Source organism: Paecilomyces variotii (genome assembly GCF_004022145.1).
Source record: "Paecilomyces variotii strain CBS 101075 chromosome Unknown C8Q69scaffold_14, whole genome shotgun sequence".
NCBI classification, from domain to species: domain Eukaryota; kingdom Fungi; phylum Ascomycota; class Eurotiomycetes; order Eurotiales; family Thermoascaceae; genus Paecilomyces; species Paecilomyces variotii.
The window spans coordinates 116,461-139,461 of record NW_021167153.1 but is presented as its reverse complement, the minus strand read 5'-3'; the positions used below and the strand labels follow the sequence as shown (position 1 = coordinate 139,461).

At 47.9% G+C, this 23,001-nt stretch overlaps 8 protein-coding genes across 8 annotated transcripts; 5 read left to right on the top strand and 3 right to left on the bottom strand.

The window, feature by feature from the left end:
- Positions 1-302: 302 nt before the first annotated feature.
- C8Q69DRAFT_514975 (chaperonin 10-like protein) lies at positions 303-1,950 on the top strand (the record flags this gene model as incomplete). The annotated part of the gene is made up of 5 exons (XM_028633350.1): positions 303-386; positions 448-481; positions 539-784; positions 846-1,412; positions 1,480-1,950. The coding sequence occupies 5 exons, from the start codon at positions 303-305 to the stop codon at positions 1,605-1,607; spliced, it is 1,059 nt and encodes a 352-aa protein (XP_028481726.1). The 3' UTR covers positions 1,608-1,950.
- Positions 1,951-3,394: 1,444 nt separating this feature from the next.
- Positions 3,395-4,919, top strand: C8Q69DRAFT_479761 (hypothetical protein). Its single transcript, XM_028631467.1, has 2 exons — positions 3,395-4,149; positions 4,209-4,919. Exons 1-2 carry the CDS (start codon positions 3,659-3,661, stop codon positions 4,459-4,461), a joined length of 744 nt encoding a protein of 247 aa, XP_028481725.1. The 5' UTR covers positions 3,395-3,658; the 3' UTR covers positions 4,462-4,919.
- Positions 4,920-5,681: 762 nt separating this feature from the next.
- On the bottom strand, positions 5,682-8,004 carry C8Q69DRAFT_479755 (putative alpha/beta fold family hydrolase). Its single transcript, XM_028631466.1, has 6 exons — positions 6,869-8,004; positions 6,642-6,802; positions 6,495-6,575; positions 6,296-6,419; positions 6,075-6,203; positions 5,682-5,963 (listed from the first exon to the last, which is right to left on the bottom strand). Exons 1-6 carry the CDS (start codon positions 7,685-7,687, stop codon positions 5,754-5,756), a joined length of 1,524 nt encoding a protein of 507 aa, XP_028481724.1. The 5' UTR covers positions 7,688-8,004; the 3' UTR covers positions 5,682-5,753.
- Positions 8,005-8,822: 818 nt separating this feature from the next.
- On the bottom strand, positions 8,823-10,628 carry C8Q69DRAFT_102635 (oleate delta-12 desaturase). The gene is made up of 2 exons (XM_028625028.1): positions 9,507-10,628; positions 8,823-9,452 (listed from the first exon to the last, which is right to left on the bottom strand). Exons 1-2 carry the CDS (start codon positions 10,429-10,431, stop codon positions 9,055-9,057), a joined length of 1,323 nt encoding a protein of 440 aa, XP_028481723.1. The 5' UTR covers positions 10,432-10,628; the 3' UTR covers positions 8,823-9,054.
- Positions 10,629-12,029: 1,401 nt separating this feature from the next.
- C8Q69DRAFT_408168 (hmg-CoA reductase) lies at positions 12,030-13,166 on the top strand (the record flags this gene model as incomplete). Its single annotated transcript, XM_028628185.1, has 1 exon — positions 12,030-13,166. One exon carries the CDS (start codon positions 12,030-12,032, stop codon positions 13,164-13,166), a length of 1,137 nt encoding a protein of 378 aa, XP_028481722.1.
- A 1,575-nt stretch (positions 13,167-14,741) lies between these two features.
- Positions 14,742-15,430, top strand: C8Q69DRAFT_447769 (hypothetical protein; the record flags this gene model as incomplete). Its single annotated transcript, XM_028629239.1, has 5 exons — positions 14,742-14,744; positions 14,817-14,907; positions 14,963-15,068; positions 15,281-15,323; positions 15,371-15,430. 5 exons carry the CDS (start codon positions 14,742-14,744, stop codon positions 15,428-15,430), a joined length of 303 nt encoding a protein of 100 aa, XP_028481721.1.
- A 1,705-nt stretch (positions 15,431-17,135) lies between these two features.
- On the bottom strand, positions 17,136-19,090 carry C8Q69DRAFT_102340 (hypothetical protein). Its single transcript, XM_028625025.1, has 2 exons — positions 18,919-19,090; positions 17,136-18,765 (listed from the first exon to the last, which is right to left on the bottom strand). Exon 2 carries the CDS (start codon positions 18,628-18,630, stop codon positions 17,578-17,580), a length of 1,053 nt encoding a protein of 350 aa, XP_028481720.1. The 5' UTR covers positions 18,631-18,765; positions 18,919-19,090; the 3' UTR covers positions 17,136-17,577.
- Positions 19,091-20,339: 1,249 nt separating this feature from the next.
- Positions 20,340-22,112, top strand: C8Q69DRAFT_408260 (UV-endonuclease UvdE-domain-containing protein; the record flags this gene model as incomplete). Its single annotated transcript, XM_028628187.1, has 3 exons — positions 20,340-20,462; positions 20,515-20,916; positions 20,970-22,112. 3 exons carry the CDS (start codon positions 20,340-20,342, stop codon positions 22,110-22,112), a joined length of 1,668 nt encoding a protein of 555 aa, XP_028481719.1.
- Positions 22,113-23,001: the final 889 nt, after the last annotated feature.

The window sequence follows — 23,001 nt, the reverse complement described above, 5'->3', positions numbered from 1 at the left end:
TTGCCTGGCTAACAAAGTAACATTCTACTTGCTCGCTTTTCACCATCATTTTGGCCATGGCACTCCATGGGTCGCCACGGCAGCTGTTATCTGAAGCATATAAAAGCGATGGATGCTAAGTTTCGGATTCCCATATGTGTAGCAATGGATATATTGTCTATTCGTCTTAGCAAGCAAAATCCAATGCTAGAGCTTTTTCCAACATGACCCCTTCAGGATCCGTTACTGCGGAGCAGACCAGCGTTCGGCTACCGATGACCAAGGGGGAGTCGTTCCTTACGAAACTCAAGTCATCACCGACAATGAGATCCGTCCGTTTCCATGGCCGTGGTGACGTCCGCGTGGATACAATTGAGGAGCCTACGTGTGGAAAAGGCCAAGTGAAGGTATATCCGGCAGTGTACTAATCCTGGTCGTGCCGTGCTGACTGAGTTCGTGCCCAAACAGTTGAGACCAGCTTTTGTTGGAGTCTGCGGTAGCGGTGAGTTCATACCACTTACTTAGTCGACAGGCCAAACAATTGCTTATACGGCGACAGATCTCCACGAATACAGCGGGGGTCCCGTATTAATCCCCGGCAAGCCGCACGGCATCACTGGTACGAGTCTGCCGGTCTCAATCGGCCATGAATTTGGTGGCATTGTCGAGGAAGTAGGCGAAGGCGTGACGCATGTCTCCCCCGGGCAGAAAGCAGTTGTGAGACCTACCATCTTCGACGGGACATGCGCATCCTGCAAACAAGGATATCAGTACTGCTGTGAGAACATTGGGTTTATCGGGCTGAGTGGTGAGTTTAGGATGCGTTGATAATCCGTACGAGGGACAATCCGCTGAGAAGTTCCTAGGTTTTGGCGGTGGCATGTCGGAGCACATAGTCGCTCCGGGAGGTCATTTCTATGCATTACCCGACGACATCTCTCTGGAAACTGCCGCCTTGATCGAGCCGCTGGCAGTGGCATGGCACGCAGTCAATCTGTCGCCGTTCAAGATGGGCGACTCCGTGTTTATCATCGGAGGTGGCCCTATCGGTATAGGCATTGTGCAAGTTCTCAAGCTGCAAGGCGCCAAACACATCATCGTGGCCGAGGTGACGGAGAACCGCAAGGTCTTCTCGCGGGAGTTTGGTGCAACGCATGTTCTTGACCCGAAGGAGGTCGATATCCCGCAGAAAGTGAGAGAGTTGACAGACGGCATTGGAGCAGATGTTGTCTTCGATGCCGCTGGTGTGGAAGGCGCACTGAACTCGGCCATCCTTGCATGCCGCACTCACGGAACTATTGTCAATGTCGCCGTGTGGGAGAAACGGCCCCATATCAATGTGAATGACCTGATGTATAAAGAGATTAAATATACTGGAGCTGCTCTATATGATGAGAGCGCCTTCACAAACGTCATCCAAGCCTTGTGTCATGGTGAGTGAGCCTTCAGAAGAGCTCTGTATTCAACTAGATCAGTGATTGACCAGGAACTCTCACACAGGGCAATTGAAACCAGAAAAGATGATCACAGGGAAGGTCAAGCTAGACGAAGTCGACGAGAAGGCATTCCAAGCACTGATCAAAGATCGAGATGGTCATTGCAAGATCTTGGTAGACGTCCAAGGTTGAAGATTCTCTCCTTATAGGGTCACTCGGCCGGGGTCTTGGAAGGTTTAACCTTGTTGCAATTCTATAACTGCGGACAATGGAAAGCATTACGATACCAGTGGCAGGCCGAAGGTGCAGACTGCGTGTGCAGATATTGGTTCCCTTGCAATCGAACAATATGCTGGCTACCGCAATAACAGGGCTGCTCGTTTTTATACTTGGCCACTGGCTTTACTATTGTGAACAGTTTATTGCCTCTGGCTCTGGTTTGTGATATCCCTTGAGCGTAAAGGCAAAGGCAGCTAAGCGAGCATAATAATACAGACTACTTAGCAATTCTTTTCCATGTGTCTCCTGATTCTGTAATGTTAGAGCTCACCATTTTCTGTATTACCCTAAGACCAACTGATATTATCTCACCTCCAGACCCGACGTACGGCAAGCCTGAATCCATTTTATACCCAACAACAGTCGAATAGACTCGAGTAGTTTCTTTCCGCCAGCTCTACAATCCTAAGAAAGTTGATTCTGCTCGTGTTGCGCGGCTGCATGACCCACAGAGGACCCTCTTTCCCCGCAATGCTTAATTGCCACCCAGGACTCCTGGACACGTATTCTGCGGTAGCCTCAGACATGGAAACTTTCAACATGCAGCTAATCACCTCAAGTTAGAAAAATTAAAAGCGACGACACAATATACAAACAGCTACTTGCTGATGACGCTCCTTGACAGCTAGTTGACCGACTCTCGAAGACGACGATGGTTATATCAATGTATATATCTGACGAGTCTTCTCTAGGAAGGAGAGAGCCCATTAGATGGATTTTCTATTCGAGTATGGATGCAAAATAGTATCATCTATATAACCATACAACTTCGGACATAATGACTTACTAATACGAATCTCGAATATGCATTTTGTTGAAGTTATATATAACATCATCACATTATGGCGAGGTACGTGCCTTTGCTAGTCAACCGTCGATGAGTTCTGTAAGTATGATTCAGGGCTTATACATGGATTTAGCGCTCTGTGGCACTTGAGATATGTATATTATCAGCAATGGCTTTCTCGACCGTAACCAGGACTTCCAGTCTGTGAAACGATGAGGTCATCATCTAAGGCGTTGGACGATGAGAATATACTGTTGAATCTTTGCGCGGGAGTCTGTGTCACCGAACCTGATTTATTTAGGCTACTCAAAGATGTCATGGCTTCACAAAGCAGTCGAACCTTGAGGATATGAATAGAGTTCTTCTGCTAACAAGAGCACCTTATCATATCGTAGTATCCTGTCTCCTCTGGCGTCAAGGAAGTTCTTTTCTTTTCATGGCAGAGGCTGGGAAGGTGGCTGAGTCGTGTTTGTGTTGTGGCTTTGGCGGCACGAGTGTGGCAGTACCGAGAATGTTCCGTGGTTCGGCAGTCGACGGAGCCACTCACTTTTGCCCGGTTGGGATGACTAACAAGGAACAATTCCCTTTTGGGCAGCGATGGACTGCGTATCACCAATAGAATTGAGGATTTGCGCGGGATGCGCCCACAGGACCTGCTGTTTTGGTGATTTTCTGGCTACTGGAAACCTTCTATCGGCCGCTTTGACGTCACGGAGACCCGCAATCATGTGCAGGGTCATCTCTTCGGTTGCAGGGCTAGTCCTGAATGGGACATAAGCAGAATATAGACCCGTTAATCGCCCCCCATCAGGTGCCCATTGTCTGCTCAGTAGCCAATCAAGACAGAGAAACACTGCTCCACCTCCGCCGATCAACATGGCGGCCATCCCCACTGTTCCCCACTCGGTCCACCGCCCAGGCAGTCTTTTTTCCAGGTCCAGCGTCAACCCGTATAAACTCCAGGTTCTCCCTTTGCCGGGTGCCTGATTTTCTTTTTAAAACCGTTGTTGTTGCCGGTTCACCGCAATCTCTACCACTACTCAACATCCGCGACTTCCGGCCTTATCCCCCTGATAGGGCTTGTACCTGAATTTATCTCGAATCTCGACCTCTTCGACCGGTGCTGTCATCCCTGGTCGTTCTACGTGGCAGTATCACAACATCAACAACCGCCAAAATGGGTGCTGGCGGCGTGATTCTACGCTTTCTGAACCTGTTCATTCGGGTCCTGCAACTATGTGCCGCGGCTGTCATTCTGGGAATCTACTCCTACTTCTTGGCGGTCCTGGCCGACCATAAAATGACCATCGCTACCTGGATGAGAGCCGTTGAAGGTATGTCGGGAGCAGCCTGCTTATACGCGCTGCTGGGCTCTATCTTCACCTGCTGCCTGGGTGGAATTGCCTTCTTTGCTGGTGTGGCAGTGGTTCTGGATGTTGCCTTTGTCGGAGTGATGATCGCCATCGCCGTCCTCACCCGCGACGGTACCCAGAAATGCACTGGAACAGTTCACACCCCGTTGGGAACTGGCCAGGCCAACGCCAAGGCTGAAGGCTACGGAGCGGGCGGCTTCGGTATTGGTACTGGAAAGGAGACGACCTACTTCCCCAAGCTGTCCACGGCATGCCGTCTCGAGAAGGCTGTTTTCGCCGTCTCCATCATTGGAATGTAAGTTGGCTTCCCTTCTGCTTCCCGTCTGTGAGCTGCTGTTAACTTGGGACAAATAGCTTCCTCTTCACGATTGGCATCCTTTTCCAGATCGGTCTGGCTCGCCACCACAAGCGTGAGAAGCGCTTCGGTCCCTCCCCGGCTAACGGCTACACTGCTGGTACTCGTCGTCCCTTCTGGCGCCGCAACAAGGCCGCCCCCGCTGTCGCTGATGGTGCCGATGTTCTCCCTGGACACCCCACTCCTGGTGAAGTTGAGAACGGTGGCAAGTTCGGCTACGGAACCTCGGCCTACGGCAACGGCCGCTACTGAACGCATCGACATGCGTTGTGAAACGGAGATTTTAATGTGGAGGTAGATGTGATGAAGCCCTATGTTGGTGGGCCCGCGGTTTATGGCCGAAACGATACCATTAATCATTTCTACGATACCAAACCTGCATGACTGGTGTTTGCTTTTTCGCTTCAACGACATACTACAATTGATAATGATTGGCTGGACGCAGCCTCTTCCCTGGAGGCCTTATCGCCTCGATGGAGAATGACGGCACGTCCAGTCGCGAAATGATATTTGCACTCGTGTGAGTTGCAAGATCGACTGGGAGTGGTAGACCCAGAGTCCGGTCGTTTATAGATACCTCACTTATTACCTACTTAGTCGCTCGTGTACAACAAACCAAATAAACGAAATATTAGTATTATACTATATATAATTTGGATAATCTATAAAGCACCCGAAATTGTCCCTGAACCTTAACCTTTGACCATGGCACATATAATATGAGCGTTATCCCCACATCCGCCCTGGGAACCTAATTCCCCGAATATCATCTAATTCGTCCATCATTCTTTTGATGTCCTCGATAGTCTCGTGGTATCGATGTCACAATGACGTTGCGACCACGAAAACCCTCACCACTTGACACGTTGGCAGTGTAAATAAGTCATATCATTTTACTAAAACAAGGAAAATTCCAGCCGCAATAATGTTACACAACTTCACCACGTGCGTGATAGTTCCGGGATGGGATCTCGATCGGATCTCATCCCTTGCAGGGTGACTGACCCGGACAGATCTAAAGGGTATTGTGGCTGTGGCTGAGACTACTCGTCACGGAGTGTGTTTCGCGGAAAATACGCACCGTGGCTTAGCCTATGATGTAGGGTTCTAGAAAAACATTGAATGTTTTATTAATGAGCTCACGCCTATACTAGACTCTACTAGACTCTAGTGTTCTTTATAACTAGATATGTTCTCGCCGTGACATGATTTGCTGGATCATGCAGAGTTCATTGGATTCGAGGGGTAACTATACAGTAACTATTCAGGGACGAGGAGGTGTGTCTTACTGTGTATCTGAATTGGATTTTCGTATGACACGCACTCCGAAAAGAAGTTCTATCTACCTAGGTAGGTTCTCTCAAGTTAAAGTTAGTTCGCTATCAAATTGCAGCGGGCCGGCCCGTAAGTATGCGGAGATCTAGATCTAGATAGTCAGACCGAATACTTACATAGGAGGAACTGAAATATTCTCTGGCAAGGATTGCTACCGAAACTCTCTCTCTATATATAAAGTAAACTCCAATCTATATCTACATAGTATACTAACTTGCATCCTTAAGTTCAGAACCTGGCGGCAGTAATTTTCGCCTCATAGGATCAAAAACCCCCTGCTTGGGTCCCACGTGCAAGTTCTTCTTCTTCTTCTTCCCAACCAAAGCAAGCGATTTGCCAGATTCCCGCCCGGACTTTCGTATAACCAACGGCGACTCAAGATCGATTTCACTCGCCATCTTATTAAGAAAATTACACACCTAGTCATCGATTTATCTGTCAGCTAGTCATCAATCGGCAGACGAACGCTTATGCGAGAATGATTTTTCCAAAAACCTTAGATACTTTAGGTAGGTAACTAGGTAACTTACAGGTTTAACGAACCATCTCTCGCCATTACGTTCAAACCAACCAAGATGTCCACCCCACGGTGTAGTGACCAGGACTCCGTAGGGCGTTTTTCTGAATTCCTGATATGGGATTGCGTGACGAGTAGCGATCTATTTGATGTCTGTCTGTTAGTCTTGTGCGATAAGTAGTTACCTACCGATGGTTGTGAATTTTGGGGGTGATGGACTAAGTTAGACTTAACTGGATCATCCTCTGCGTTTAATGCAAAGAAGGGGATTTTGATAGCTAGCATAGCATCAACGCAAGATGCGTCTCGATAATAAGCTCTTTCTGTTGGATAGCCCCAGGTTGGGCATTGTATGATTCTAAAACCCGTTCAGTAAGCAGTGTACATCTTTCAACGTCAGTTTGAGGGGTTTAGGGGGGGATGCACGACGCACCGGTCAAAGTCATGCTGGTAGACGATCGTTCGTGCTGCATCAATATCTATGTGTGGATTCTTGGAAAGGATTGAGTAATGTCTAACAAGACAGTTTTTGTTTAGTTCATGATGAGACTGGAAAGAGGGTCGAAATATAAGTACGTACTGTTCAAAAAGCCGTCTTGTACTTGTACCTATTGCTTTACTGTATATTCCAAGACCGATTCTTGAATTTTGTAGATTGACAGAACAGATTTCGATATTCCATGGATTTGCGCAGAATACCGCTGCCTTAAGTTGAGAGGCCTCTTGTTCTTGTCCTAAGTACTTTACAGGGGAGAGGGGAGGGAGTTAGCGTACGTACGTAGTTGGTTCATTGTCGAGAGGACATACCGTAGCAAGGATGTTTGCACCGAGTGAAAATCCGATACCAAATAGAGGACGATTTGGAAACGTTTCACGTAGCCATTCGACGGTCTGTCGTAAATCCCACGTTGCCGCAGCATGGTAGAGTACACCGGTAGTAATCTTTGTTTGAGAGCAGCCTCGAGCATTGAGTACACATGCTTCCCAGCTACCATCGGCTGTCAATGCAGCCAATACATGTCTGAGATATTCCTCATGAGAGCCTCCACAAAGACCATGCAGAACGACCAGCATCGGCTTGGAGTCCTGTGATGATAATCCTTGAGCCTCGTTATGCGTAAAAAGCCCCGTCAGAGATGGTAATCCATCAGGGAGGGTGTATTTCCTCGCAGCGTCGATGACTTCAGGATCATCTGATGATGAATCGTAGGGAGGAACCACGAAGTCCACTGCAAATTGACCTGGATAGAGACTGTTGTTCGACTCGAATATTTTCCGCTTGTAGTATACGGGAACATGGCTGGATTTCAGAACCGTCCAGATTGTTTGCAGATGGCCGTTGAAGAGAAGTTTATTAGGGGAGCATTTCGAGGGAATGGAATCTCGACATAGTTTCACTAGCGAGATCTCGTCCTGTCTGTTTTTTGACGACTTACTAAGAAGAAGGGTACTGGTTTCTGAATGAAAGAGAGAAATGTCTCCGTCGGGCTGAGACCCGAAGAGCATTTCTATAACTATTGGTCCGGAGGATATGATGGAAAATGAAAGTGAGCAGAGGAGACTTATCTGCGTGTCGAAGAGTGGTATGAGCAGCCCACCAAAGCCGCAACTTTCAAAGAAATCCATGTTTTGGCTGCTTCGAGTGCAGGTGGGAATTTGCAGCCGGAAGGGAATTGAGAGTTCCAAGACGGTGTGTCTGACAAGAGGGAGTACCGTACGGCGATAACCATGTAGTATACTACGACTGCTCACGGCTGGGTTCCCGACTGATGACTTCACAGCAGAAAGTAACCTCTATTCCACGGTGTTCCTCATCATCGCTCTGTATCTGATATGTCACAATGTACTATCAATTACGACCGAATGCGGTGGTTATAGATGGGCCGAAGGAGGGCTCGAAGTGAGCAAAAAAGAACCAAGCGTCAGCTATATTCATACCAAATGGCCCACTCACACCCACACACGTATGTATAGAGTAGAGTATGATTACGTCGCTGACTGAAATAGAGCAGACCGGTTATTCTATTCGGCCGTTTGTCAAAGGCATAGCCAAGGCTCAGCCCGCCATCAAGAGTATACATCGCTCGTCTTGATAAAGTTCTCGACTAGCATCGACCGTCATGAACGGGATCTGCGGAAATCTAGCAGGAAGAGAAGAGTTTACGCCATTAAGCACGCGGTCGAGGTTCACAGACCTCACATATCATAAGTTATATTGCTACTAAAATCTTTAGATCAATGTAACGGCGGATAGCTTGCCATTTCGGGATAATTCCTGCGAACAAGGATGATGATAACGCTCCGATTGGCGGATCTTTTAGATCTTCTCTGTTCTATATTAGTACTTTTGTGAGCAATGGAAACATCATGATGGTATGAAATAGGACATTATTCGCTAACTCACTGCCCGCCTTAGTTATATTTCAAATATCAAAAGCCTAATTTCCAGCGATCGACGCTACTGAGAATACGGAGCAGCGAACTACTTACCTAGAGAATAGCTTCTTCATGGGTATTGGCCGCCACATGGACCCTTTCCATAAGCTTAGCATTGGCGCACCGGCATTTCTCGCAGATAGTTATACACTCCCAGCTGATGTGCATGGGGAAATCTTACCTACGTACACCAGCTGCAGCATTGTTTAGTATGGTTCGGAGAGACGTCAGATACTACCTTCTTATAGGACAGACGGTGATATTATCAAAAAGCATATCGATTCACATGTGACGGGATAGCACATTATCTCGAAGCTGCAATGCTGAATGAATGACAAGTTTAGCACCTATGTAGCTGTTTTACCTAGCTATCTAAAAACCCCGCGGTGGGTTGACCTATGCCATATCCGGAGCGTGCTCTCCAGGATTCCTAAGGGTACTTAGGGAGGTCCCCGAACATTATTACAAGTTAGAACATTCCAGCAGATAGAAATGATTGCCAGAGACAGGAATCCATAATGATCATTCTTGTCCCGTCTGGCAGGAATATCAAAACGTCACTCCGGTTGAGGAACTGGTGGGGAATTGTGACTGCGGTAGAAGAGAACCCCCTTATTTTCCCCCTCAGCACCATCGACAGGCTCGACCCATTGACAAAGGCGATAGCTCTTCCACAGATCTTTCAGGAAACCTATCAAACCAGTATTATCAGATCTACGGTAGTGTCTGCCCATCACCTTTCTAATCGCCTCCGTTGCCTCTTCAGCGTGATAGAACGGGATGGTGCTGACGAAGTGGTGGAGCACATGGGTATCAGTGCCCCTGTGAAAAATATGACGCCCAATGAAGCCCATGTCACGATCAACAGTAGAACATGCTCCACGGCAGAAGCTCCACACCTCAGGTTCGTAGTGAGGGACAAAAGCGTCTGTGTGCTGAAGAAACGTAATAGCAGCTGAAAACGTATCGTTAATGGTGGTGATCATCATTCAGCTGCACGATAACTTACCAATCCAGTGATTCACCCATATATATGGTAACCCATACCAGACGAACAGATTCCACCAGCCGAATCTGGAGCCGATATAACCAAGAAAACTTGCCATCAAGAAGAGGCCAAGATCGCTCAATAGGATCACGTTTGCGTCTTTGGCTTCGAATAGGGGACTGGAAGGGCTAAAATGGTTGACTCCACCGAAGAGACCATTGCGCTTTCCTTTTCCGCGGCCTGACTTTTTGCTTTCATGGTGATTGTGAGAGCTCACATTGCAGAGAAGATATAGCGGCCATCCAAAGAGCTGCTGTCCAAGAAGGTTGATAGCCGTGACGAAAGGGATCTCTTCCGTCAGGTCATTGAGTTCGTCCACTGTCACGCGAAGATGAGAAGCGAACTGTTCTTTCGTCATCGGGACGAACCCCACATCTCTTGAGATATTTCCTGTGACTTTGTGGTGTTGCCTGTGGGAAAGTTTGAACGAGAAGTATGGCACAAGCACGAATGAATGGCAGACGAAGCCAACGAAGTCATTCAAAACCTTGAACCGAGAGAAAGCTTGATGTCCGCACTCATGGCCTATAACCCACAGCCCAGTCCCCAAAAGGCCCTGTATAGTAGAGTATAATATCCACGAAAGGCACCGCACGGTTGCAGACGGCACGAAATCAGGGGTATTATAACGATAGAAAACAGCAAAGACCACAGCTAACGCGATACAATCGCGGGCCATGTAATATAACGAAGTAAAGGCAGGACGTTCAAAACAGTGACGAGGGATCGCATCACGAATCTGCTTGATGGTGAAGTCGGGGAATTCGAATTTGTCTCCGTAAAGGTCACTCAATTGGGCGTCTGCACTGTTGGAACTCGATTCTTCGGTCAGCGATATAGTTGGCGAAAGGTCATGAGACGCTACAGTTGCTGTGAGTGTTGCCATGGCTGAATGTTATAATAATAAACGTTGTTTCAACGAACTCACGTCGAGGACGTAAAAAGACAATCTAGTTATCTTGATATACACAAGGGCGGATTTATTTGTCCACTAGTGCGTACCTCGTCATTAAATACCTGAGCTCTATGACCAGTAGTCATATTGCTCATGTAGGTCTGCTTACAATTGCACCATCCTATCTCATCAAGGCCTTACGAAACCACGGCAGAACCCAATAAGCCGGTACTGGTGGATATAGATTTGCCGTTCTCTATTGAGGTTGCTAGATCATCCACGATCGTTGTAGCTGAATTTAGACGGAGCCATTCTGGATTAGAACACAAATGTGACTGCGCAATCGGAAGACAAGGCTCTTCTCCTTACACCGTTTATATGACACGTACAGTGGTGCTGTCTGTCAAAGAGAAGACGATTCCAGACGATACGTGATCCACATACAATCTTTATCTACAACCCAAACCTTATTCCGGGCAGGCCCTAGTATATTAGACATCCTGCCTGGGTTTAGCGGGTGCAGGTTTTGAGTAGAACTCTATAATGCTAAAGAACCCTGTGAACTCCCTAGGACCGAGGGATTAAAAGTAAGTAAGCACCTCCTGCTTGAAAAAGAGGAATAAAGGATGATAGAACCATTGGCTAAGGCTATATTATGCTTTGGAGCAGAGAATAAGCCGTTCTAGGCTTTTACGGCATTTGCATGAGCAAATAAAATTAGTGACTTTTATCGTGGACATTGCAACAATACTAGTTCGAATTCCTACAGGAGAATCTAAGGGTAAGCTATCGGTAAAGGACAGGGTTGTGTAGACCAAGCTCCGGAAGAAGCTTGAATTTGTAAGTGCAATATTAGTCCCAGCATTTATACCATTTGCAGAGTTTAGTGGAGACTTGCCCCTCATTCCACACGAGCATTGCTTTATAGCCAGTCTATATCCCACGAACTATCCGGAGGGACTCCGGCCCTTTTATCGAGAGGTGCAGAAGACGCTTTTATTGGAGAGTGTATTGGCAGTCCTGTTGCCTTCGATTCCCATATGGCCGGGGGCCTGTTTAAGGCGTGCCGGCAGGGGTTGTTAGCCGGAAAGTTCTGATATTCCTGAGTCAAATGCAGTCACCCACTTGAACAGATAAGGTTAAATATTTAGCTACTCTTGTCGGGCTACATGTGTGGAGCAGTTCGGCGAACTGGCGTAACATGGTTAAGGATGGGGCTTACACTCTGCCGGTGCATTATCATAGGATTATGAGGGCTCCAGGAAACTTCGATCTTCACTCCCTTGAAACTCTCATACCGGATTAGTTCGGAAAGTTGTAACTGGTGATGTTCTCTTGGACCAATCCAAAACCAATAGCTGTAAAATTCATTCGGGCTTTGACCTGTGGACGTGATGTGATCCGTCGAAGCCCGAAGCAGAGCAGACGGACACATGTGAAGCAGACTGAATGAGATACATCATATTAGATAAACCATATAAAGGTCAGAATATCCTGTATTGATAGCCCTATATGAAGCACTTATTATATTCGTTTTTCTACTATATTCGTGAAATCCGTCATCAGCTCACAAGAACTTCCCACCAACAATGAAGATCCCGGCTGAGGTTCTGTCACAGCTAAAGCACATCAGGGCTGATGATGACGAGATTCGAAATATCAGGATTGAGAACTGTGTTGGGTTTACTCGCGTCCCCGTTGGCATTGCCGGTCCCCTCCGCGTCAGAGGAAGCGCCGATACGGATGGGCTATTCTATGCCCCTTTGGCTACCTCCGAAGGGACACTGGTAGCTAGTTGTGCCCGCGGATGTAAGACTTTTAACCTCTGTGGAGGAGTTCAGTTCAAAGTTCTTCATGAGGCTATGTCTCGCGACCCCGTGTTCTGGTTCACGAATACCGCGGATGCGGTTCGTTTCGCTGAATTGATCCCCGACCTGCAGTCCCAGTTCAAACGAGACGCTGAGTCGACAAGCAAGTACTTGAAATTTCAACGTGCAGTGCCCAATATTGTGGGTTCCACTGTTCATGTTATTTTTGAGTATTATTGCGGCGACGCGGCGGGCCAAAATATGGCCACCGTTGCTACCCAGGCAGCTTGCGATAAGTTCTGGGCTTCGTCTCTCGCGAAGGCACTGAATCTCCAAAATATCACAATCGTCGGCCAAACAGGAAGTGATAAGAACCTCTCATCGGGAAACATGATGCGAACTCGCGGTGTCAAGGTCCTAGCATGGGGAACTATCTCGGATTCAGCGTGCCGAAAAGTCCTTGGATGCGGTTCTGACCACTTGTACCGCGTGCTCCTCAATGGCAAGGAGGGGGCGCATAGGAACGGTCAAGTGGGATATTGCGTGAACATGAGCAATGTCATTGCTGCTATGTTCATTGCCTGCGGTCAAGATGCTGCAAGTGTCGCAGAAGCTGCCGGGAACCATCTGACTGTGGAGTACGATTCAGATACGAAGGAGTTGAAGCTCACATGTCTGTTCCCGTCCCTCCCTGTTGGCACTATCGGTGGTGGTACAACGTATCCAACACAGAAAGAAGCTCTGGAGCTCCTTCGCTGCACTGGTCCTGGCAGCAAGCATCGCCTTGCCGGGCTGATAGCATCTTTCTCACTCGCGCTAGATCTTAGCAGTGCAGCTGCAGTAGCATGCGGGGAGTTCTCCAGGAGTCATCAGAAATACGGAAGAAGCCAAAGAGACGCTACTCAATCCATGCTGTGAAAAGATGGGATGCTGGATTATCTTTTCTTGAGACTTCTTTGCGCCTATGGAGCGCGATCTCCAACACCTCCCGCATTGAGTTCCCTCTAACCCGGCCAGGGTCTTAGATAGCTGATCTTGAAATTAACAATATGGCTCGAATCAAGTATTCGAGATCTTTTCATGTTATATCCTGGTGCTTGGATGCGTCACAATGCAGTAGATGCGAATGACACCGGAATGGAGCAATCTATCGAGCGAAACTTCGATTGTGGAACCGTTGAATAAACTAGTTACAACTTGAAAAGTTTACTTGATCTTTAGCCGCCCTCTATTCTGATTACCTATTCTAGCACCATATGCCCTGAGCTAATACGATACCCATATTTGGTGACTATGGAGGTTTGAGATGCTAGGTCGGATGGAGGGGTAGTTCCTGCGTTAGTTAATGGTCTCAACGGCCGGGTTCTACCTTACCTAGCAAAAGTACTCAGCTACCGCTCCTAGTGAATAGGCATTCGAGCTTCTTCCACCTCTTATATCTGACTAGTAGACCAGGGGCTTGCCCCATTAATTTAGTAGTATATGTCGGAGCCTGCCTACATGCAGGCCTCCCTCTTGTCGGGTTTCTCCCACATTTTCTACCCCCACCCACAGAGATAAATAGGCTGAGCTAGTTGCTAGAGACTATATCTTCATTATAGACGTCTGAAAGTGGTTTCTTTCCTTTCCTGCCTGTACATATAGCCTAGGTGTTTTTGCCGGGCGCCCACAACTGTTCTGACATCTCGCATCCCTTTTCATGTCGGGCAGGTGATCGGTGACACAATTCCACCGGCCCATAGTATCCGTCTGACCGTCTCGTTCACCCCTTTAGAACAGATCCAATACAACATGTGGCACAAGTCCATTGCTAAAAGAGGAACTGGAGGGATAGATTTGCCGGCAGAACATAAACTACCCCAAAACTTTCTCGAAATCCTTCCCCTTTCCCCTCTCCAGCTTAAAGTTCTTCGTTATATGCCACCAGTACCTTTTTTCCCCTATCATATTCAATCCTATCAAGTCTAGATTCAGAGTCCCTATGGATCTGACTTGAAATAACTACAAGAGCTGCTGTCGTTGATTAAGTCATCCTTAGTGGTATTGTGCTGCCTACCCATGAAACCACACTTATTTGGATTTTTCCTATTATTGAACTGCATCAAGACTATCAGTTATAATCCCCAGTTTCATCAAGATCTATTATACTTATTCGACATTGAATTAGTCATTTCTCTTAACCAACGATGCCACTGATTATATTCAGTGTTCGGTCATTAACCTTTTGCATACGCTGCCTCGAAGACCATATACCGCATAAAAGTATTACACTACTTCTGCAATCCTGGAGACTCCTATATTATCTTCGTGCAGCTTAATACAACTTCACTATTAGTTTATAATGCGCGAAAGATATCCCACTGAGACACATACAATTTTGAATCGCCTGATTCTGTTACTAGATAATAGTGCAATTTGAAGACATCACCGCAGACACTACGTCTGAAGTTTCCAATGAAATCGACCGCCTGTTCGAGAAACGATCTCTAAGATATGGTTATTATTCTCCCTCGCGCCACTTATCATTTGTCCTAATGAATGCCAATCTCTATACATAATACCCCACAGGTATGGATCAATTTATGCCTCTACGCGGCTTATGTCCAGGTACTTCTTACGGCCAAAGAAAGTGCAACACTTGTCACTGCTGTGGGAGACAGTGAGTTATGTCATGGATTATCTGTAGTATACTCTTAGCTAACATTTCATATCAGGACTTACTAACTCTACTGGCGTTTATGCTGGCTCTACCAAGGAGCCCGATCTGGAAATTATGCCTATTGGCAGGCAAATCCCACTCATTGTGCTCGAGGCAGGCTGGTCAGACACGAGGCCCCGGTTATATGCTGATAAAGATCTGTGGTTGCGTGGGACCAGCGGACAGGGCTCGTCAAATGGATAAAGCATGCCAGAACCGATACTGTTAGTGAAAACCTAGAGGCGTGGTGTTTACATTGGGCCGAGTCTCCCCAGAAGATGCAGCCACAAACGCACAGTCTTTTACCCTGGCCGCTCTTGCAATCTATATACAGCAAGTCTTCCATTCAGGGAAACGTTCAGCGGACTCAATTCGAGGTATGTTTTCTCAATTATATATAATAGCATTTAACTAATTTTATTAGCGAATATTTTCTACACCTGCTGCGGCGTCAAGCCAGCAGCTTCTTGTACCCAAGCACTAGTTATCTGCTGAGGCCCCAGGTCTTCAACCCCGACGTGCTTATACTCCTCCTAGCGCGCTAGCTCAAGGCGTGAAGTTATATAAGGCTGTGAGCTTCACCACATGATTCCTTTCACGTGCCTATTACTTCTTTTTATAGGCAGTAAATCTATTGTTTCTATTATTTCTCTTTATTTCCTTATAACAATTGCAATCACAAGCGAGCATTTTCACAACTTCACAATGGTCTGTTACAGCGATATTGTTGTGTCAGACCCGAGTCTGATACCCCCTGCTAACATCATGCTCACTTATATTAAGAGGAGCTTACTGCCGCTGCGCAGTGTCCAACATTCAAAATAATACTAATACAGCAAAATCTCCATGCCACAGTACAGCAGTACCCTAAGAGAAACATACCGAAACAGTGTTCTTATATACATAAAGGGCGATATCAACGAACCTCGTGAGTATATGTCATAATATTGTAACCATTGCTAACAATCACAGCTTATGATCAGTGCAATAACCTAAAAGCAATCGATGCGTGTCACAGCAAAAATAAAATAAAGCGTCATGGCTTAAAGATGGCCCTCAGGCTATACCGTCGTTATATATCAGTACCTGGGGTTGCAAACAGTGTCTGCGCTAATTATGTCCATTTCTCCAAGCAGGGACAGTGTTCGTTAGGTGAGTTGTTATATTGCTCCTTCCCCTCCCCAGATTGTGCTGATTGTATAGTGAACAGATGTCGAATTGCGACTTTGCGCTGTACGACAACTTGACGATATAACGAATGCTCCATCCACAGCGGTATAGGAAGATGTACCACCGGAAATTGCAGCTGTATTGCGTTTTGGGCTTCTCTGCATGCAGCAATGCAGCGATTATCGCAATATATTACGGCATAATAGCATTGGCCCATTCAGGCCGTAGCCTTCTAGGCCTGCGTAATCCCCTCGTTATTGCTTAATCTGGATTTTTAAACATGCTACCAGATGTTGTCCAGAAGAAGAAAGTTGATTACTAAGAGATATCTATAGTTACCTAAGGCTATCTGTACCCGGTATAGCTTTATGCCAATTATATCCATTTTAGCAAACAGAGCCAATAATGTTCTTTGCGTAAGTTGCTGCATTGTTCCTTCCCCCAGATTATATTGATTGTATAGATAACAACGTGCCTAATACCGTTGATCGTAATAGTTTTCCTAAGGAACTCGAGGACTCTGCTGAATCTAGCGACGAGAAGCTGCCGATTAGCAGTAAGAAACGCCCTTGCGTTCTGAGTGTTTCCACTCCCACTGTGAAGCGTGTTCGTGGCAATGCGGCAGTTCCTTTCAGTATTGATACTTTGAGGGACGAGTTTAGACGCAGGATGATGATACAGAACTTGAGGCCAGCGTAACTAGTCTACAACTGCGCCGTGGAAGCTCCATTCCTTGGACCATTGCAAAGCGGACCTTTTGTTTTGCTCGTGCGCATCTTCGTCGGCGATGTTGTGTGGACATGCATGTATCTGTGCGTATATGTATGCGTAGGCATTCTGATGTATTATGAGAGATTAATAGAATGGATCACACATAAGACAAGACTGCGTTATAGTGAAGTGTCTGATAAAGTGCCGATGGGAATTACCCCAGTGACAGTATGGAATCACACTTCTCCGGACGGAATCTGTAAGAATATGCTCAAAGATATTTAGTATGGGAGATAAATGCGAAGATATCTTGAGAGAAAATAAGTTGTCATTAATTTTTGGACATGTTCTAAACTACCTACTATCTAAGCTAAGCTACTAAAAAATTCGCAGGAGAAAATGGAATAAACAGACTGCTCGCCGACATCGTCACATAGAACGTACAAGAAAAGTGTTTGGGACTCATTTAAACGTCACTCAGAACCAAAAGGAACTTTCACAACTGTGCATGTGTGAAAACAACAGGCTATTCCATGAAAAGGGGGGAATTTGCAAAAAAAAGGGAAGCGAGAACGGTGCGTGACATCATATAATGGTAGCTTGCTCCAGGCAGCTGCGTTATAAGTAGAGAAAGACCATGGACCAGCAAGGCCTGAGGGGAAGACGTGCGTCAGGATAGATCTGAGGCGAGAAACATGCCTGCGATTAGGCAGTGTTGAGCGATAATATGGGCCGGGTCGCAGTGGAAGTTTAGACGGCCATAATGGCACCGTTCTTGCATTTCGTGCCCGCAGCCACGCTACCCATCGATTTGAGGCCGTTGTGGTCGCACATGAAGAAGGATTTTCCATCACCAGAGCACACAATGCCTCCAGAGGTGCATGAGCCACTAGCCGGAGCTTGGGAAACCGCAGAAGATGAGGGAGTCGGGACGGGCGTGGGAACGACCTTCGCCGAGGCAGGAGACGAGCTTGAAGAACCAGAAGAACTGGAGGACGACGACGGAGAGGCAGAGCTGCTGGGGCTCGAAGAACTCGAAGTGGTGGAAGAGCTGTCCGATGAGCTGGAGCTAGAACTGGACGAGCTGGACGAGCTTCCAAGGAATGGAGCAGTTCCCTTGCAGGTGTAACCCTTTCCAGACACAGTGCCCTGGACATCGTCTCCAGGTAGCGGGAAGTTGACCTCCTCACTCGCAGTGGTAGTGCACTGGCCCTCAGCGTTGATGTTGGCCAAAAAGATCGGGGGCAGACTGTCAAAAGAAGTGCGAGCAGCGAGCTTCTTGGCGCGGAGATCGCGGGCATGCGAGCGTTTTGAGGAGGACGAACCCTGGATAGTAACCTGTGCGCAGTTCATGTACATCTCACGGTTACCGATTTTGTTGAACCACGTCCAAGCCAACAGAGCCTCTCCGCTGGGGGCATCGGAGGGGATCTTGAAGTCGTATTTCTTGGTGATAGGGCATCCTCCCTCCATGGATTTGATCACCTTGAACGATTTGCCCTTGTCGTAGGACAGCGACAGCTGGCAAGAGCCACCACCGTGGGTAGCGCTACCAGTGAGCTCCAAGTCATACTGAGATCCAGCTGTGTAATTGGCGACTGACTGGAAAGGATCATTGGCATACCCTTTGCAAGGATAGTCAGAGCCGGAGGATGACAGAGGATTCGTGTAGGAATAATCCTTGTTTTGGCCTCCGTTCGGGTTTAGTGGACTGCGAATGGGATAGGGTTTGCTCATCTGCATGTGCCCGCAGACGGAAGAGGCCAGCAGGGCACCGACGAGGAAGATGTTCTTCGTGATCATGATGGCACAGTTGGTCGAGGAATATAGTAGATTGTCGTGACACTGCCTTCCAGGGCAATGTGCGGTTGTATATAGCGTTTGTTGAATTGATACTTTTTTGACGAACTCGATATTAAGTAAATCACAGACCGTAATCTAGATGACGTGTTAGCTCGCATACTATAACTGGGTATTGAATTATGTATAGTTAATCCATGCAATGTTTTGATTTTGGACAATGTCATTGTATACAATACGGGTACTCCCGACAGCTGGGTTGGTGCTGAAGGACAAAGAATAACGACATACCTGTAACTAGCCGTCAAGATCGTAAAAGGCGTAAACTCGTACAAAGCTGTATAATAGACAAAGTGATTGTGTCTATAAATGGGGCTCCTTCTCGAAGAGTTAATCCAAGGATGAGTGAGGGCGATGGCGGTGATGAAGTATGACTGGTGATGGGACAGCATCAATTTATCTTCATCTAATCCCCTGAAAGAGTCTCTGCGGACCACGCATCTGCGCGCATCCCGGAATCCCCCATCTCCAGCGCCATAAGGAGGAATGGACCTGGGATGGCATGGGTGTGGAGGCCATCTATACCGCTGGAGCGCGAGGAATGCCGCCCATATGGCTGATGATCACCGAAGACCATACATACTCCGGAGAGCCTGCACGGAAAGCTTGTCCACACCAGTAACGAATCGCAAAACAAATTGGACGTTCCTGAATCGTGTCTGTGGCTAGCAGGTATCCCTGAAGTTCTGATGTTGCTGCAGGTACATGGCGTTATTGGCTTCTGAGCAGCATCAACCAACACGATCTACATCGAATGCCCCGCAGCAGGATCGGCACTAAAACACCAAAACGCTCCATCGAGTCCATCCACTGGAATCTGTTCGCGCCGGACGCCTTTGACTCATTTGAAGACTTGAAGTTGAGACGCGTGAAACAGACCGCGCCAGAGGGCACGCGCATAGCACAAACGTCGTTGGTTATGGATTTATTAAGCAGCAGCCCCAGATCGGCGAGCCAAGAGGTGGCGTAAGAAAAGATCCCAACCAGGGCGCGTATTCTTCCTCCTTCATTTCATTGACGATGGCCTTTCGCGCTCCCATTGCTGCTGCGACGTTTCGCATATAGACCATTCTGGTCGATCGATTCTTTTCCACTACTGGATGCTGCTACTTCGATATTCGCGGCAGCAGGGCACGTCGTCGTCAGCTCGAGCGCTTCGATCGCGACATGCCTATCGTTCCCACGGGCTCGTGGAATCCGGCCGGTGTCTCTGCCTTGGTAGTAGGTGGATAGTTTGCGCTGACCAGCCGGTCACTGCTGTGGCAAACTACCGCAGATCTACTGCTCATGGTCTTGGCCATGGCCCAGTTTACGTGAACTTCGCTGCCCTCCACACAGCAAGTTCTAGATCGGCTGCTGTGGTTGCGCATTCCTCGTCAGGAATTCCCCTCGCTCCCGAAGACTCGACAATCTCACTGTCGTCGCCTGGAGGGTCGCCTGAAGAAATTGAAGAATCCATGGCTCGCACCAAACGGCCTGCCACCGGCAACCGCGAGAATGGCGCTGTTGTCGAACTATCTGTCCCTACGGTCGAGGAGAACGATCTATCAGCACCAGATTTTCTGGCGCAAGTGAATCAGCGCGACGGCAATGCGCCGGATTCACCGTCGAACGTTGGAACAGAAACTCAACGCCATCAGAAGGAACTATCGATGGACCCCGAATCAGACGAGGATGTACCTGTCGATCCGGAAGAGTTCAAGGAGGCACTGTCGAGACCGCCACCGGTCAACAGTGGCTATCTACCACTACCTTGGAAGGGCCGTTTAGGATATGTAAGATCTACCATATAGCTGTGTCTTTTCTGGACGAGACTTATGCGTAAAGGCTTGCTTAAACACCTATTTGCGGTACTCCAATCCTCCCGTATTCAGTTCGCGGACATGTCGTATAGCATCAATCCTGGAAAACCGTCATCCTCTCAAGGACCCTACTCAGCCTGCTCATCCTACCAAGAACCGCCCGGACCGGGACCAACCGGCGGATGAGGCACGAGGAATGGCCTATGTGCAGGCACTAGGGCTTGCGAACGCAAGAGACATTGTCAAGATGCTGAGATGGAACGATAAATACGGAATTAAATTTATGCGTCTGAGCAGCGAGATGTTCCCATTTGCAAGCCATGAGGTCTACGGTTATCGGCTTGCCCCATTTGCCTCCGAAGTCCTTGCTGAAGCTGGTCGAGTCGCGGCGGAACTGGGACACCGTCTTACTACGCATCCGGGCCAGGTATGACTGACGTCCCGATGTACACGTATAGTATATTCCTGACACTGTCGCAGTTTACCCAGCTAGGATCACCACGTAAGCAAGTGATCGAGAGTTCCGTCCGGGATCTTGAATATCACTCGGAGATGCTGCAGCTGCTGAAGCTTCCACCGCAGCAGGACCGTGATGCAGTCATGATTCTCCATATGGGCGGGGTGTTTGGCGACAAGGCCGCTACATTAGATCGGTTTCGCAAGAATTATAAGGAATTGTCGCAGGATATAAAGAACAGGCTCGTACTCGAGAACGACGACGTCAGCTGGTCGGTCCATGATCTGTTGCCCATCTGCGAAGAACTGAACATACCGCTCGTCCTCGATTTTCACCATCATAACATTATCTTCGACTCTGATAAGGTCCGCGAAGGTACTCTGGACATTATGTCACTATACGATCGGATCAAGGCCACATGGACGCGAAAGGGAATCACACAGAAAATGCACTATTCGGAACCCACGCCGTCTGCTATCACCAACCGACAGCGGCGGAAGCATAACCCGCGCGTAGCGACGCTTCCTCCTTGCGACCCGACCATGGATTTGATGATCGAAGCCAAGGACAAAGAACAAGCTGTATTCGAGCTTATGAGGACATTCAAGCTACCAGGATATGATCTTTTCAATGACATGATACCCCACGTGCGAAACGACGAAAACAAGCCTGTCAAAACGCCAAGGAAGTCTCCGAAGAAGAACAACGGCTTTGTTGATCTCGAACAACTTGTGCCGCCACCGCCGGTTGTTCCGGAAGATGAAGTCGGAATGGGTGGTCCTGAACGGCGGGTCTACTGGCCTCCTGGAATGGAGGAATGGCTGCGCCCGAAGAAGGTCGTACGACTCAAATCAGTTGCGAGTCCCTCCAAGGGCCGGAAGGCTAAAGCCAGCAACGCACCATCCAATGGAGATGGTGAAGACGATGTCACGGAGACCCCTAAGGCCAAAGGTGGAAAGAAGAGCGCTAGCACGCAGAGTGCCAAAAAGGCGGTTACCAGGAAGAGGAAGGCTATAAGCCCAGCATCTGTATCATCAGCTTCGGATGAGGAGGATATCGGCTTGTCGGACGCCTCTGAAGCTGCACCATCTCCAGCACAGACCACGCCGGCACGTCGAAGTCGACGCGCAAAGAAGGTCAATTATGCCGAAGATGACACAGGGTAATGCGGCGCATCAACAACTTAAGTTGATTCTCTATTCATATCAAGCCGCACATTGCTGCTAAGGTAAGAACGATGGATATTCATTGATGATGCCATGTTCACTGGGAGGGTAGATTCTTGTCTACCTCTGTGCCTCGATGAAGAAACGATCCGATTCCTCATTTCCTGGGGGGAACCTCGCTATACCTTCGAGCATATGATCTTTCAAGCAGCCACGCCTAAATATAAATTTCCCCACGGGCTGTGGAATAGACCCAGGCCAGGGTTAGCATTCCTCTCCGCTCAGGATGTCAAAGGACTGGCGTTCACCAGCTGGGTTCTTCGATAGCTGGGGCGGCTCCAGGGGTAATTATCGCAGTCTTTGTTCTTGATTCCATTCTTGGACCCCAACTGCCGTCTACTGCAGTTGAAATCTCTCCAGCTACTTCTTCGTCCAGGAGCCAAAAGTTGCTGGACGGACCATCTCGCTCTTTCAGTGTTTGATCGAGTCTTGTCGCATTCCTTCCCATTTATTTGTACCGTGTTACCATCACTTAGTTTCTTCACCATCTGAGAGGGATGTATATGTCTCCATGACCGCACTGGTTGCCCTGTATCATACTGTACACTAGCACCTGTCAGCGCTGTTCTAGACCGGGAGCCCACTCCAACAGTGTGGAAGATCTTGTATTAAAAAAAGTAGCCCTGCAGAAGTTGATAGCGAGACAGAACATATATTGTATATTAAGTGGAACCAGTACTACAGCATAGCCAGACTCTTTTCTTTCTGGATATATGTGTTCATTTCATCTTGTAGTGAGCGGATTCTCCGGCCAAAGCGTGACCCACAGCAAGTCGTCATAACTCTTGGGATTTCCCAGCCTCGTGTCGCTTTGTCTCGAGATTCTGGT

Excerpts from the sequence above, each read along its gene's own strand:
- C8Q69DRAFT_479761 (XM_028631467.1), top strand. The coding sequence starts at position 3,659 with ATGGGTGCTGGCGGCGTGATTCTACGCTTTCTGAACCTGTTCATTCGG. Across the intron at positions 4,150-4,208 it reads GCCGTCTCCATCATTGGAAT|CTTCCTCTTCACGATTGGCA; the intron begins GTAAGTTGGCTT and ends TGGGACAAATAG.
- C8Q69DRAFT_102635 (XM_028625028.1), bottom strand. The coding sequence starts at position 10,431 with ATGGCAACACTCACAGCAACTGTAGCGTCTCATGACCTTTCGCCAACT. Across the intron at positions 9,453-9,506 it reads ATGGGTGAATCACTGGATTG|CTGCTATTACGTTTCTTCAG; the intron begins GTAAGTTATCGT and ends ATACGTTTTCAG.
- C8Q69DRAFT_479755 (XM_028631466.1), bottom strand. The coding sequence starts at position 7,687 with ATGGATTTCTTTGAAAGTTGCGGCTTTGGTGGGCTGCTCATACCACTC. Across the intron at positions 6,204-6,295 it reads TAAACGCAGAGGATGATCCA|ATCGCTACTCGTCACGCAAT; the intron begins GTTAAGTCTAAC and ends GACATCAAATAG. Across the intron at positions 5,964-6,074 it reads AGAGATGGTTCGTTAAACCT|GTGTGTAATTTTCTTAATAA; the intron begins GTAAGTTACCTA and ends ATCGATGACTAG.
- C8Q69DRAFT_102340 (XM_028625025.1), bottom strand. The coding sequence starts at position 18,630 with ATGATCACGAAGAACATCTTCCTCGTCGGTGCCCTGCTGGCCTCTTCC.